Below are 15,154 nucleotides of genomic sequence, written 5' to 3' on the forward strand. Positions count from 1 at the left end.
TAAATTGAGAATCGATATTACCTAAGAATTGTATATTTGCACATTGCAGGTGCCTAGGAGCATATCGGACGAAAAGGAGTCAAATCGGATCACAGATTGAAGAAATGAGAAAATAATAGCAGAGGCAAATCCCGATCGATCGGAATTGGATTCTGATCGATCGGGCCATGTAAAGTTCAAAAATTCCAGATTGTATTTTCGATCGATCAGAGTTACTATTCACAGCACAACAAATTTTACGAAAAACTCCGAATTCAAGTGGATCCAAACCAAAACAACCTCAACTTGTATGAGAAACGACATAGGAGTTTAGGGAGGTATAAATAGGTAGTTTTTAGGGTTTTAGAGTACTCTCTCACACATTTACACACATTCTACCATCATTGGAGAGCTTGGAGCCACCATTGGAGCTTGGAGAAGAAGAGGGTCTACAAGGGGGTTTTCTCTCTCCTTTTCTATCCTAGTCTCTATGCTTGATTTCCTTTGTTTAATGATGTATTTCGCTTCCATGAGTGGCTAGATTTCTTTACTAGGTTTCCTTATTTCTTGATTTCTCTCTCTTATTGATTATCTATGGGTGTGCTTAATGCTTTTGGATGTTTGGCCATCATTCAATTGCTTTGTTGCCTAGATTGAGATCGGAAGGAGATATCTAGGGTTTGCCTCAAGTCATAGATGACATAGGGTGCATAAACCATGGGAATATAGGTTTGTGACTTATACAATCGCTAAATGATTTCTGTAGTTCTTAATGGGTTTTTGATATATTAATATGGTGTAGAGTGTGAAATTTTAAAACCATATTTCACAGCAAGGGCTTGCATCTGATAAGCAAGGAAGAATGTGCCTCAGTCTGCCAAAATTTATTGGAGAAAACCAAACCTATGGATTATGATCTCCTTGATGACTTTGATCACATCCTATTGGGTTATGGTTCTGAGTAGAAAGTTCTCCACCCATTTTATAGGTTATTCTTGTAAAGTTATCCATCCATTAGGATGTAGTTAACAACTCTCTTCTAGTATTTTGATACATCTTCAACTTTCGATACTTCACGAACTGAATCAAAGGGTGCCTCCAGTCCTAATCTAAAAGCTCCATATAGAAAGCATCTAAGTTAGCCAATTTGCTTCTACATTGAATCTTCTTAGAATATGGAAAAGAACTGCATCATCAAATCTTCCAAAAGTTGTTTGGCCTAGTTCTCTGATGATCTCTAGTCCAATAATGATTGCTTCATATTCTGCCTGGTTGTTAGGGCAATCAAAATCAAACTGAAGAGATAGAAGAGTCTTCTCACCTCTAGGGGATATGATGATAATACCATATCTAGAGACAAAGTTTGTTCTGGAACTATCAAAAATAAGCATCTAAGTAGTATAGGATATAGAGAATATCTTTAACTCTGGAGATTATGTTTCTTCAATATCTAGACAAGGTTGATCCATAAGAAAATCTACAAGCATCTGTTCCTTTACCACCTTCTAAGGTATATACTGGAAAAAAACTCCATAAAAGCGATTGACCATTTCCTAATCCTTCCTCTGATGATTAGTATCGACAGCAAATATTGGATGAGCTCAATCTTGCACAAGAGCAAAAACTATATCCGACAGCATATACCGTATGAGCTTTGTGGCCGCAAAGAAAAGACTTAGACAAAACTTCTCAATAGGGGAGTATCTTTGTTCTGTTGAAAATATCAGTCTGCTTAGGTAGTAGATTGTCTGTTCCTTGTCACTTTCGTTGTCTTGAGCCAAAAGAGAACCGATAGATGATTCTACTGTTGAAATGTAAAGCTTTAACCCTTTCTTGGGTACAGCAGAAGTGAGGATAGGAGGTCTTGCTAGATACTCCTTGATCTTTAAGAAAGAATATTGATGTCTTATCTCTCAGATGAATTCTTCTTCTTACTACAATTTTAAAAGCTCAGAAAATACTTGGACTTTCCCAACAAGGTCGTAGATGAATCTTTTCAGGAAATTAATAGGTTCTGAGAATCTTTGAAGTTTTTTCTTGTTGCCAGGAGGTTTTTCAAGAACGGCTTTGGCTTTGTTATTGTCAACTTCAACGCCTCTTTGATGAACCAGAAAACTGTAAGAAATTTCCTGCTAAAACTCCAAAGGGACACTTCAAGGGATTCATCTTCAAGCCGTAGTTTCTTTTTCTAGCCAATACTTGCTTGAGATCTACAAGGTTCTCCCTGTGAGAAGGAGACTTGACTACCACATTATCAATTTAGATTACCATGAAATGAGATACGTAGCTCCTGCATTCTTCTAACCGAATGGCATAACCACCCACTCAAAAGCTTTAAGGGCACCTGGATGCCTGAATGCCATTTTGAGTGTATCCTGAATGCCCATCCATAAAGGATAGGACTTGATGCTTGGTTGCTTGGTCCACCAGCAAGGCACGGGGTACTCGTCCTTAGGTGTAGCAAGATTAAGGTTCTGAAAGTCTATACATACTCTTATATTCCCATTCTTCTTCACTACAGGGACGATGTTAGATAACTACTCCACGTACCTTACAGTCCTAATAAACCCAACATTTAGAAGTCTCTCCATATACCTTGACAAGTATACACTATTAATGTGTATTTTGATATAAAATGTGCTTATTGTATTTTATGACTATGCTTGTTATGCTTAATGTGCCATATATAATGTATGATTAAGATTATTATGTCTTGATGATAAAATCTATTCACATGCTTCCCTGTATACTCTATTTTTATAAATGACTAATGTTTTTATCAAAGACATGAAGGTTAAAATAAGTATACAAGCTGTCAAAGTTTCAGGAATCTATAAAATACATTATGACAGTAAGTTATGTGACATTTTCTTGACCTAGCACAAGTTGACTAGTTTCAAGCGACCTGTCAAGAAACTAATTTATGAAAAATAAGTCAAATCAGGAAGAGAGATTACAGATAGATTTGAAGGCTTCTATTTTGATTCAAAAATTAAGTGAGCTTATTTGAATTATCAAAGGAAATATTATGTAAGAAAAGTTAAGAAAATTCAAAACTGGAATGATCAAAGAAAATATTATGTGAGAAAAGTAAAGAAAATTCAAAACTAGAATGATCAAAGAAAATATTATCTGAGAAAAGTCAAGAAAATTCAAAACTAGAATGATTGATGAAGAAAAGGAAATAAGAGATATTTAGGTATGAAGAAAAGGAAATTATAGATATGTAGGTATGAAGAAAAGGAAACAAGAGATATTCAACTAGAAAAAAAGGAAAGTAATGGAAGGAGATTTTCTGCTGGAAACTACTCAATTTCAAGTATGGAATTATTTACAGGAGAAAATGAAGAAAAGATGAAAAAGGAAGTTAAGAGAAATTGAAAAAATTATTTGATTCCTCTCCATATTTTCAACGGCTATGACGTAAACCCTAGAAACTATCTAACTCGAAAAAAGAGCTTCTGATTACAAATACACAAAGAGCAATATCCAAACTTTGTTTCTATACCTCAACCATATCGAAAATCCTTATTTGTAAGAGTGTGGCTAGTAGTTGAGCCAAAACCAACTGTGTGTAAAGAGGTAGGCTTGTCACTACAACAACAAGCTATCATAGTGGATTGCCAAATCTCAAGGAGGAGGCTTGAGTAGTGGATGTAGGTCCAATTGTGACTGAACCACTTTAAAAATGTTTGCACTCTCTCTACCCATACTTTTACAGTCTTTTACATTGATTGATTGTGTTATATTATATGTTATGTTATTGTCTAGCTCTTCTTAAGCTTAATAATGGTTTAATCGGCCGGTTCTGCAGGTTTGACATCATTTCTTCAAATCTCATATTTAAAAATATAATACTATAAAAGAGATATATGAATGTAAACCAAACATGTATGGTATATGACAAGAACGGAGTTTTATTATAAAGTTGAATATGCTATATAGAGTACATCAAGCCAAACACATACCCTCTTAGAAAAGTTCAATTATTGCAACATAAATCGAAGTGTTTCTTGCAACACCAAACATTCAATCCAATATGATCGTTGCCACTATTTTTAAAATCTCTAGCATCACTAAATTTCACACTCATGGTCATCACAATCACAACCACGATGAAGAATATGAATTGAATAATTGCTTTGCTTGTAATGAAGGTCATGATGATTATAATAGTATTGCTTTATAGGATCTTTTTGTATATAATATGCCATTAGCGCACACACAAGCACACATATATATAGTTGAAGTTTCACTACAACAGAAAGTGCTAAAATCGCAGGTATAAATACGAAAATCAAATTCGATGCTTATGCGATCGACGAAAGACTTTTACCTGTGGTTTTTCTGATCGCGGGTAAAATAAACGTTATCCTATTCTAGCCACCATTTTTGAATTCTTTTATTTTTATTTATAAACATCATCCATATATCCAATTATTAATTTTAAAGATCTAAAAAATTATCATGACCAAACAAATATATTGAAATTAAACATTCCACCAATACACTGTCAATAATAGGTTCATTAGAGTAAAAGATTATACTAGAGGATTCACACATTGCACAAAAATTGATATTGAAGAGTAATGACAGAGTACTTCTCCACAACACCAACAGAATCCCCCAAGCTCATATTCACAACAAATTTTTCACTTCCTCCGAACTAGTTCGAAACCGCAAGATTGAAAGTTCATTCTTGTTCAAACTAATTGAACGTGCGGAATAAATAAACAACAATCAAAACAAACTGGAATAACTAGGAAAACCCAACAGGAAAAAACCTCGAGTCTATCAAGCGACCAACCATGAAGACAATCCACTATTTGAATAATGATTACACAGTATCTAACCTAAGATATCTTTATACATCAATTATTCATTGTTTATTTTCTAAAACCCAACAAGTATGTTAGCTGGACAAACTCTAGTCGCAACCAAAGTATCAATGTTGAGAAGATGTTGTCTGATGCACCACTAATAAGAAACACACTCCACCAAGAGCTGTCTCACCCAGGCTTCTTCTCTAACATTTACAAACTCATCAATGAATAAACTCCAAAGCTTTGAAGGAAGCTACCTTATATTTTGAGCACACACTTCCGTAGTCTTGAGAGTCTTGGACAACAAGTATGTATATCTTATCAGGAACCCTAATTGTCTAAGACTTCAAATCTCTTATGATTCTAGTTTCCTAAGTTGGAATCAATCACCCAACCTAATTAAAAGGAATTTCCTTAAACCCGAAACTAGAAAACGTAAAATACAAGTATTCCTTTGGAACAAACCTAGCCAGAAAGTTTCTAATAAAAGACAACTCTAAACTAGTCTTCGACAAAAGTCACAAAAGCCAATGTAATAGATAATCCATATTTGCTGAGCTGAAAAACTTGACCAGTGTGAAATTTGATCCAAACCTACATCAATTTACTTGAAATTGTTCATTAGAGTCGCTATCTCAGGATACATCAATGCACAGATAAAAGAAGCAGTTAATCTTCAACACTTGAACACTCACTCAACCTGTCACTATAAGAAGGGGTAAAAATCCCAACAAGTATGATATACCATTTCTCATAAATAATTATTAAAAATCAGTTTGACACTCACAATAATTACTTTTTTCATATCACCACGTATAAAACTTGAGCAAAGAAATGAAAAAAATAAATATAAAATATACCATAAAAAATCTAGGAAATAAAACAAAAAAATCATAGCCACGCATCGCATGGGATCTTGACTAGTTTCTTACTTATAGCTACGCTTTTGAGTGATTGCAAGTATTGTAATTTGATTAGCTGCAGTAATATTGACCGCATGAATAAAACATGACAATATGATGTCATTTCCTAGTAGCTGTCTCAGAATAAGCTTCGTTTCTAGGTATCCAATTCGCGTCGTCTGGCTTTTGCTCTTACTGAATATCCCTCTAAATTCTCTACTTCGATGATATTGATTCCTTTGCATGAAATACTACAGTTTTCAACACAAATCAATTGAATTCCTCTACTAAACCAGTCGCCGTGGGATGTCATTAATTCTCTGAAGAGACTTATCCAAATTCATCTATCAACTAGGTAACTTCTCTCCCTCTATTTCATTCACTATTTCTTAGATCTTTCAAAACCCTCTCATGCCATTTCTCTTGTATTTTTTACTCCTAGGGTTCTCTCGATACACCCTAATGAAATCCTAACTTTTCTCAATTTTGGCTTGTGTTCGTCTCTAAATAGTTGATTATGTTAATACATGTTCGTTATTTCTCTTTACTACGTTGCACTTGCCGTTGTGTTTGTATTTATCTTGCGGCTTCGAACTAGTTCAAAGGAAGTGATAGATTCACTGTGAATAAGAGCTTGGGGGATTCTATTGGTGTTGTGGAGAGGTACTATGTCATTATTCTTCAATATCAATTTTTGTGCAATATGTGAATCCTCCAGTATAATGTTTCACTCTATTGAACCTATTATTGAACATTATATTGGTGGAATCTTTAACTTCAATATATTTATTTGATTATGATAAGTTTTTTGGATCTTTAAAATTAATAATTGAATAAATAGATGATGTTTATAAATAAAAGAATAAATAAAAATAAAAAATCCAAAAAACATGGTTAGCTGATGTTTATAAGCAACGGATTCGAAAACTTGGGTAAAGTGTGTACCCGCGGTTTTTTGTATTTATACCTGCGGTTTTAGCTCTTTCTATTTTAGTGAAACTTGAACTATATATATGTGTGCTTATGTGTGTGCTAATTGCATATCATATACAAAAAGATCCTATAAAGTAATACTATTATAATCATCATGGCTTTCATTACAAGCAAATCAATTATTCAATACATGTTATTCATCATGGTTATGATTGTGATGACCATGAGTGTGGAATTTAGTGATGCTAGAGATCTTAAAAATAGTGGCAGAGATCATATTGGATTGAATGTTTGGTGTTGTAAGAAACATTTCGATTTATGTTGCAATAATGCATTATAAAAAAGTCTCTAGGAGGGTATGTGTTTGGCTTGATGTAGTCTATATAGCATATTCAACTTTATAATAAAACTTCATCATTGCCATAAACCATACATGTTTGGTTTACATTCATATATCTCTTATACATGTCTTTAAGTTATATTTACAAGTATTTATTTTATATTTACAAGTAATTTAGTAGACCTTTATTGAAAATCATAAGGATAATTGAACAAAAGTATTATGAGTAGTACAATAAAAAAAAGCATATTTTTTAGAAGCCACCCTTGATTGTTTTTAGAACTCAAACCAGGAGTGTTATCCCTAACCGTTTTGGATGAAATCAATCAGTATTATATTTTTAAATATGAGATTTGAAGAAACGTCATCAAATGTCGGTCGGACTGGTCAATTAAGCCATTATTAAGCATAAGAAGAACTGGATAATAACAGATAATATAACACAATTAATCAATCAATGTAAAAGACTATAAAAGTACAGGCAGAGAGAGTGCAAATATTATTAAAGTGGTTCAGTCACAATTGAACCTACATCTACTACTCAAGGCTTCTCATTGAGATTTGAAAATCCATTATGACAGCTTGTTATTGCAGTGGCAAGCCCACCTCTTTACACATAGTTGGTTTTGGCTCAACTGCTAGTCACACTCTTACAAATACGGATTTTCGATATGGTTGAGATATAGAAACAAAGTTTGGATATTGCTCTCTGTGTATCTACAATCAGAAGCTCTTTTTTTTGAGTTAGATAGCTTCTAGGGTTGTCCTAGCCGTTGAAAATATGGAGAGGAATCAATTAATTTTTCCAGCTTCTCTTATCTTCCTTTTTCATCTTTCCTTCATTTTTTCCAGCAAAAAATTCCATACTAGCAATTCAGTAGTTTCCAGTAGAAAATCTCCTTCAATTACTTTCCTTTTTTTCTAGTTGAATATCTCTTGTTTCCTTTTCTTCATACCTAAATATCTCTCATTTCCTTTTCTTCATATCAAAATATCTCCTATTTCCTTTTCTTCATCAATCATTTCAATTTTGAATTTTCTTGACTTTTTCACATAATATTTTCTTTGATAATTCAAATAAGCTCACTTAATTTTCAAATCAAAATAGAAGCCTTCAAATATGTTTGTAATCTCTCTTCCTGATTTGAGTTATTTTTCGTAAATTAGTTTCTTGATAGGTCACTTGAAACTAATCAACTGGTGCTAGGTCAGGAAAATCTCACATAACTTACTGTCATAGTGTATTTTACAGAGTCCTGAAACTTTGAGAGCTTGTATGCAACGAAGCATGTTAATAGATTTTATTATCAATACATAATAATCTTAATCATACAGTATATATGGCACATTAAGCATAACAAGCATAGTCATAAAACACAATAAGCACATTTTGTATCAAAACACACCTCAATAGTGTATACTTGTCGAGGTACATGGAGAGACTTCTAAAAGTTTAGTTCATTAGGACTAGAAGGTATATGGAGTAATTATCTAACATCGTCCCTGTAGTGAAGAAGAATGGGAAGATCAGAGTTTACATAGACTTTCAGAACCTGAATATTGCTACACTAAAAGAGGAGTACCCGGTGCCTATTGCAGACATGATGGGTCATTTTATGGCAATCTAAATTGATAATGTGGTATTCAAGTCTCCTTCTCACATGGAGAACCTTATAGATCTCAGGCGAGTATTGGCTAGAATAAGAAACTACGGCTTGAAGATGAATCCCTTGAAGTCCCATTTGGAGTTTCAATAAGAAATTTCTTGTGATTTTCTGGTTCATCAAAGAGGCATTGAAGTTGACAAGAACAAAGCTAGATCCATTCTTGAAGCAAAACCTCCTGACAACAAGAAGGAACTTCAAGATTCTTGAGACAGATTATTTTCCTCAAAAGATTCATCTCCAACCTTATTGGGAAAGTCCAGGTATTCTGTGAGCTTTTAAAACTGAAGCAAGAAGAAGAATTCATCTGGGAGGAGAGACATCAATAGGCTTTCTAGAAGATCAAGGAGTATCTAGCAAGACCTCCTATCCTCACTGCTCTTGTACCCAAGAAAGTGTTAAAGCTTTACATTTCAGCAGTAGAAGTATCTATCGATTGTCTTTTAGCATCTTATGATTCCTTAGGCTATTTGCTGGCACAAGACAATAGCCAAGGACATGAACAAGCCATCTACTATCTGAGCAGAGTCTTGATCGAGACGAAATTCAGATCAACAAAAAAGATGTATCTAGCATTATACTTTGCCTGTTCAAAATTTAGACATTGTCTTATCAGGGCAATGGTATATCTCATTTCAAAAACTGACTTGTTGAAATACATGTTGTCCAAACCAATCATGATAGACAGAGTGGGCAAGTGGTCATTGCCTTTAAAAGAGTTTACTCTAGTTTGGAGGCCGCAGCAAGCAGTCAAAGGTCAAACACTTGCAGACTTTTTGATGGATCACCATTCAGTAGAGTACATGACAAAAGATGAAGAGGTCCCATCCATAAGCTATTGTAGTCCAAATCCTTGGGCGCTGAAGTTTGATGGATCAAGCATTGACAATGTTGTGGGTGTAGGAATAGTGATCGAATCACTTGCAGGTATGAAATCCACATTATCTTTCAATTTGGATTTTGACTGCACTAACAATCTGGCATAGAACGAAACTCTCTTGATCGGTCTGGAGATCCTAAAAGAACTTGGTGCACAAGACATCTATATACTGGGAGATTCACAACTAGTGCTAAAACAGCTGACAGGAGAATAAAATGCAATAGTTTTGTATTAGCACCATTTTATGCTGTAGCCATTCAACTAATAGCTGAATTCGAGGAAGTTACTCTCAATCGTTTACCTCGAGAAGGGAATTAGGAAGCGAATGAATTGGCTCAGACTGTATTAGGATTATGGATGTCGGTAGATCTTACACACAAGATCATCCTAGTGGAGAAGCGTTTACACCCGTTAATCACAGAGAGAGGAATGCCAATGGAGGTGTTGAATGTGGACAATTTTGTAGTTGATTAGAGGCAGCCAATTGTGGAATACTTAAAGAATCCAAGTCTCAAAACACCCATAATTGTCATAATGCAAGCTCAGAGTTATGTGCTGATCAAAGATGAATGTTGCAGAAAAGGGTATAATGGTTTACTCTTACGATGTCTGAATTTTATAGATAACATGAAAGTTTTGAGACAAGTGCATGAAGGGGTGTGTGGAGCTCATCCAGCAAGAATCAAGATGCGATGGCTGTTAAGAAGGCATGGTTATTTCTAGCCTACCATCTTGAAAGATTGCATCAGATATGCGAAGGGATGCAAGTAGTGCCAACGTTTTGGAAGTATTCAAAGAATTCCAACTATAGGCATTCATTCAATTGTCAAGCCATGGCCATTTCGGGGTTGGGCCATCAACATAATTGGTAAGATCTATCCATCTTCTTCTAAAAATCATGGGTTCCTCGTGATTGCAACAGATTACTTTATGAAGTGGGTAGAGGTTGCTCCAATGAAGAAGGTGGAGCAAGGTGATATGGTGGAATTTGTTAAAGAACACCTGATATGTCGCTTTGGAATTCCTGAATCTATCACAACTTATCAAGCATAATGTTTATTGGAGATGAATTCAGAGCATTTGCAGAAGACTTTGGTATCAAATTGATCAACTCAACTCCTTACTATCCTTATGCCAACGATCAGGTCGAGGCAAGCAACAAGATCATCATCAACATGCTGAAAAGGATGATAGATGATAATCCTAGAGCATGGCACAAGATTCTTCCAGAAGTTCTTTGGGCGTACAGAATAACAAAACGGTCAAGCGCTAGCACAAGTCCATTCTATTTGACTTATGGATATGATGTTGTACTTCCAATGGAAGTAGTGATTCTATCTTTGAAGTTGGCAAGACAAAATAGTCTGATTGGAGGATTATTCAGAGGCAATGATGATGGTGCAAGAGCAACTAGATGAAGACCGCGTTCAGGCTTTCAACAAAATGTTGTTCAAGAAGAAAAAGATTGCTAGAGCCTACAATAAAAGGGTTATAAGGAAGACCTTTCATGAAGGACAATTGGTTTGGAAAGCTATCCTACCATTGGGCACTAAAGATCGTGAGTTAGGAAAATGGTCCCCTAATTGGGAAGGACCGTTTAAGATTCACAAAATACTGAAAAGGAATGCATATTGGCTCAGCAATCTACAAGTTCAACCCCACAGAAGGTTCATCAGTGGCAAATACCTTAAAGGATACTTTTCCACTATATGGGAAAGGAATTCTTCTACTCAAAGTTGAATGTAACATTGGGCCAACACATGGCCCAATAGCTTATCCAGTAATAAAGAGATCATGTAATAATTAAAGATAAGTTATTTAAATAAAAAGGTCGAACTACGACCAACAGTTAAAAAACCAAAATAGTTAGGACCGATCTATGGTTTGTGAAAGTTACTACAGTAATCCAAAATCAAGTTAATCAAGTGATTATGCAGGAAATTCAATGTTCTTTACCACATTCAATTGAGCAGAGAGAGTTGAAAGCTGTTGTTGTTGGAAACTCTCTCTATGGACAGCATCATAAGTAAACCAGATCTGATCAGCAACAAGTTTCAACCTTGTTGTATCCATCAACCTTGTAGCAGTAAGACCTTCAGCCTTTTCCATCAGTTCAAATGATTACCTTTCATATCCTCAATTTGTTGCTGCAATCCAGCAATGGTTTCCTACTGGTCAAGCATAGTTTGGCACAACTTGACATCCTCAACACTTGAAGTTTCAATTCTAGCTCTCAAACTTTTAGTCTGCTCACTTAGCTGGGAAAATTCATCACATTTTCCTGCTGAAATCGTATGCTCCTTAGTCAAATGTTGAAAGGAAGAAACCATGTTTGGAAGCTCAGATTGTAGATGCAGAATCTAGTCCTTGAATGGGGCTGCAAATGTAGGATCACACAGCAACACCCTTGTAGCAGTTAAACATCTATCAGAAGCTTCAACAGTAAAGGCGGGCAAGTCAGTGGTCAAGTTCTTGTTTAAGGAAATAATGGCAGCATGAATCTTCAAAAATAACTTCAGGAGTAGTAGCAGTAGCTAGAAAGTCAAAGTCTATACCGCTCAAAGGGTCTTCGAACTCTTCAAGATTTATTGTCTCAATAATTCAGAATGGAACATTGCTGCCAGAACCCTACAGGTATAAATGTATGGTTAATTACAAAAAAAATTCAGCATATAAAGTACTAGATGGCAGCTGCATAGCTATTAAGTAGGACTAGGCTTTGAATGAATGGATGAGATAGACTCAACTTGATAAAGCTTGGTATGATATGATTTCTCCTGTTTGATTGCTCGTTGATGGAAACCAAAGGGCAAGACAAATTGCGTGGCGAGAGGTTCAACACTATAAGACTCCAGAGGCTCATCTCTTAATAGATGAAGTGAGGAGGTAGGTGATTGGTTCTCACCATCATTATCAATCTCGGAAGAACCACTACTAAGGTCAAAGGTTTGACCAGAAGACTTTTGAAAAGAAGGCTTGATGGCAGCATGTAGACGGGCTGACCTCTTAGGTGGATGTGAGCTTTTGGGAGCAGCTCTCTTCTTGACAGTTTTGCTAGTTTTAGGCCTCTTGTATGGTGGACTATGAGGTGCATCAGGGAGATGTACCATAAAGAATTCTTCAATTCAGAATACAATTCAGGCAGGGACCAAAATAACCAGGTAAGTCAAATTACCTTTAGCAGAGTCTAACTTCAATTCAGTCACAACTTTAACTTTCATGATAGTTGAGGTAGATGAGGAGATTTCCCTTTCTTTTCGCTACCACCAAGTTCGAAAGGCCTTGCCTCTTAATGGTCTATGTAGGGGAGGCACTTGAAAATGAAAGGAGTTTAATAGTTTGTCATTCAATTTTTGATGCTCAATAATAAGAGTTTTAGAGGTAATAAAGAGTCTAGGATGATTGGGAGGATTAAAAAGCTTGACTAGTGGTTCAGGAATTCCTTGGGTAAACCCAAACTGCTTGGCCCAATATTGAGGAGCATACAATTCAAGGCCACAGGTTAGGTTGCGAGGATGACACAAGGTTATATCTAAATGTAGATACCTATAGACAAGAAACCTTCCCTAGATTGAACGGGCTGCAGTTTTGTTCATGTTGGATTCATTGACTGGAAAATTGAGCCAATCTGGGCCCATTCTTTGGGTAAACAATAGAATAAGTGGCTAAGACGGTCAACGGGAAGATTGTATGAAAAAGAGTAAATTTCATCAAAAGAATGGTCATAGGTACAGGTGGCCATGAGTTCACCGTATGAAAAACAACTGACAGAAGAAGTATACGCATCAGCGCGCAGCTCAAGAAAATAGTGGAAAGCCCAGAGGGGCAACAACCACAATGAGCCGCTGTAAGGGGGGTTGAAGCATGACAAGGGATGAGTCAAGTTTGCCATGGCTAGGTAAAAAAGGGTTAATAACATTGGTCCAGGAGCGATTTTAGTACTTTGAGCGAGAGCCTGAGCAATTGGCAGATCCTCCTTGGTCGATCGGTTGGCCAAAACATAGAAAACAAACCGACAAAGAAAACACCATAAGAAAGAAACATGTTCTTCAATACCAGGGTTACTAGAGAAGTAAGATCTTGCTTTGAAATAGGAGTTGCATTTCAAGATAGCTTCAGAGATTTGAAATTTAGGGTCAGTCGGGGCTGTGATCAGATGTGGTACATCGAAACCAATCACAGGCAGACTGATGAGAGCAGTAACATCACGGAGGGTGATGGACTAAAGGCTGCAACGAAAGATAAAAGAGTTGCATGATCTAGACCAGAAGCAGCTTAGGGCGTTCAATAAGTTTTCTTCATAGAAAAGGTAGGAGATAAGCGATCTATCCACTCTCCCCAGTTCTCAACTGACTTGGACCATGCACGTGGTTTGGTGATAGAGGTAACAGTGAGCTGATGACAATGTATTTCCTTTAGATCTTTGTAAGGCAAGGTTGTGCTAGGGTCTGTATTGCTCAAGACAATAGGCATGTAAACATCTTGAGACATTGATTCAAGAGAAGAAGACGTCATAATCAAGACTCAAAGGTGAAAAGAAGGTTTTTGAAGGTTAGGGTTTTGATGGAGATATGGGTTTGCTCAAGGAAATAGAAGAAATTTCGAGAAGAAGAGAGTGATTGCTGCAGAGTCTTTTGAATTTTTAATGGATGAGACTCGTAGTAAATACGATGGTTCAAAATTCAAACCAGATTACACCAAATTAGGTTAAGTCTTAACCTAATTAGCGTGGGGGCAATTGTTTACGCCATATTCTTATAGCCAAACGGGCTGGGCTTGGCTTAAAGATTGGGCCTGACAGAGGTAGAAAGTCTTAGGCTACACTATTGGGCCATGAAATTAGTATAAAAATTGGCCCAAGATGTATGGTTAAATAAAAGATAAGATCAAATCAAGATGGTTCCTATTATTAAGGTAGTTGCCTACAATCATGGAACACCATCTCGCAAGAAGGTAATAGACATGAAGCAAGTGTCACACCTTACAAAGTTACTGGCTCAACAGTTGAAGAAGGTGGAGCAGTGATAGTCATGACAGTCATAGCCAGTTATTCAATTTTCAAGGAGGTTTCGTGGAATTATAAAGCTGACGAAAGGGATCAACACAAGAAAAAGAAAACACAAAAAAAATCAACACAAAAATCCAGGCCAACGACATAAATCATCTTAGTTTTCAAGCATTCAAGCTATTCAACTATTGTCCACAAATACTCAACCATTTTTTAGTTTTGCTCATGCAATCACTTATTTTCCACCCATCATCTATATATTTTGTTCATCAATGAAGTATTACATTTCAGTATTTTCTTCCATTTGTGAATGTTCTAGTGAAGCGCACTTCAATGAATCTAGAGTTCCCTGAAGTTTCATGTTGAAACCATGATTTAACCCTTTTCTTCTTAGAATCGTTTGTTTTAGAAGTTAGATTACGAGTGGAATTCTAACAAGCTCTGCTTTTCACACTTTGAGACTGACTGCAAGTCTCTGGCACACCCATGCCTGTTTGATCAGCACAATGATCTAGCCACCATAAAGGGTAGGATTGACCTTTAGGCTCCTGTAGCCAAATAGAGCCAACAAGTATTCATTACTTTTTTGTTGATTAGTGAACAAAAAATTCATGTAGACGAGACA

At 35.9% G+C, this 15,154-nt stretch overlaps 1 protein-coding gene across 1 annotated transcript; it reads right to left on the minus strand.

Annotated features, from left to right (window-relative positions):
* Positions 1–11,351: 11,351 nt before the first annotated feature.
* LOC119981344 lies at positions 11,352–12,995 on the minus strand. The gene is made up of 2 exons (XM_038824439.1): positions 12,269–12,995; positions 11,352–12,149 (listed from the first exon to the last, which is right to left on the minus strand). Exons 1-2 carry the CDS (start codon positions 12,629–12,631, stop codon positions 12,123–12,125), a joined length of 390 nt encoding a protein of 129 aa, XP_038680367.1. The 5' UTR covers positions 12,632–12,995; the 3' UTR covers positions 11,352–12,122.
* Between the last annotated feature and the right edge of the window lie 2,159 nt (positions 12,996–15,154).

This window comes from Tripterygium wilfordii, chromosome 2 (genome assembly GCF_013401445.1).
Source record: "Tripterygium wilfordii isolate XIE 37 chromosome 2, ASM1340144v1, whole genome shotgun sequence".
NCBI classification, from domain to species: Eukaryota; Viridiplantae; Streptophyta; class Magnoliopsida; order Celastrales; family Celastraceae; genus Tripterygium; species Tripterygium wilfordii.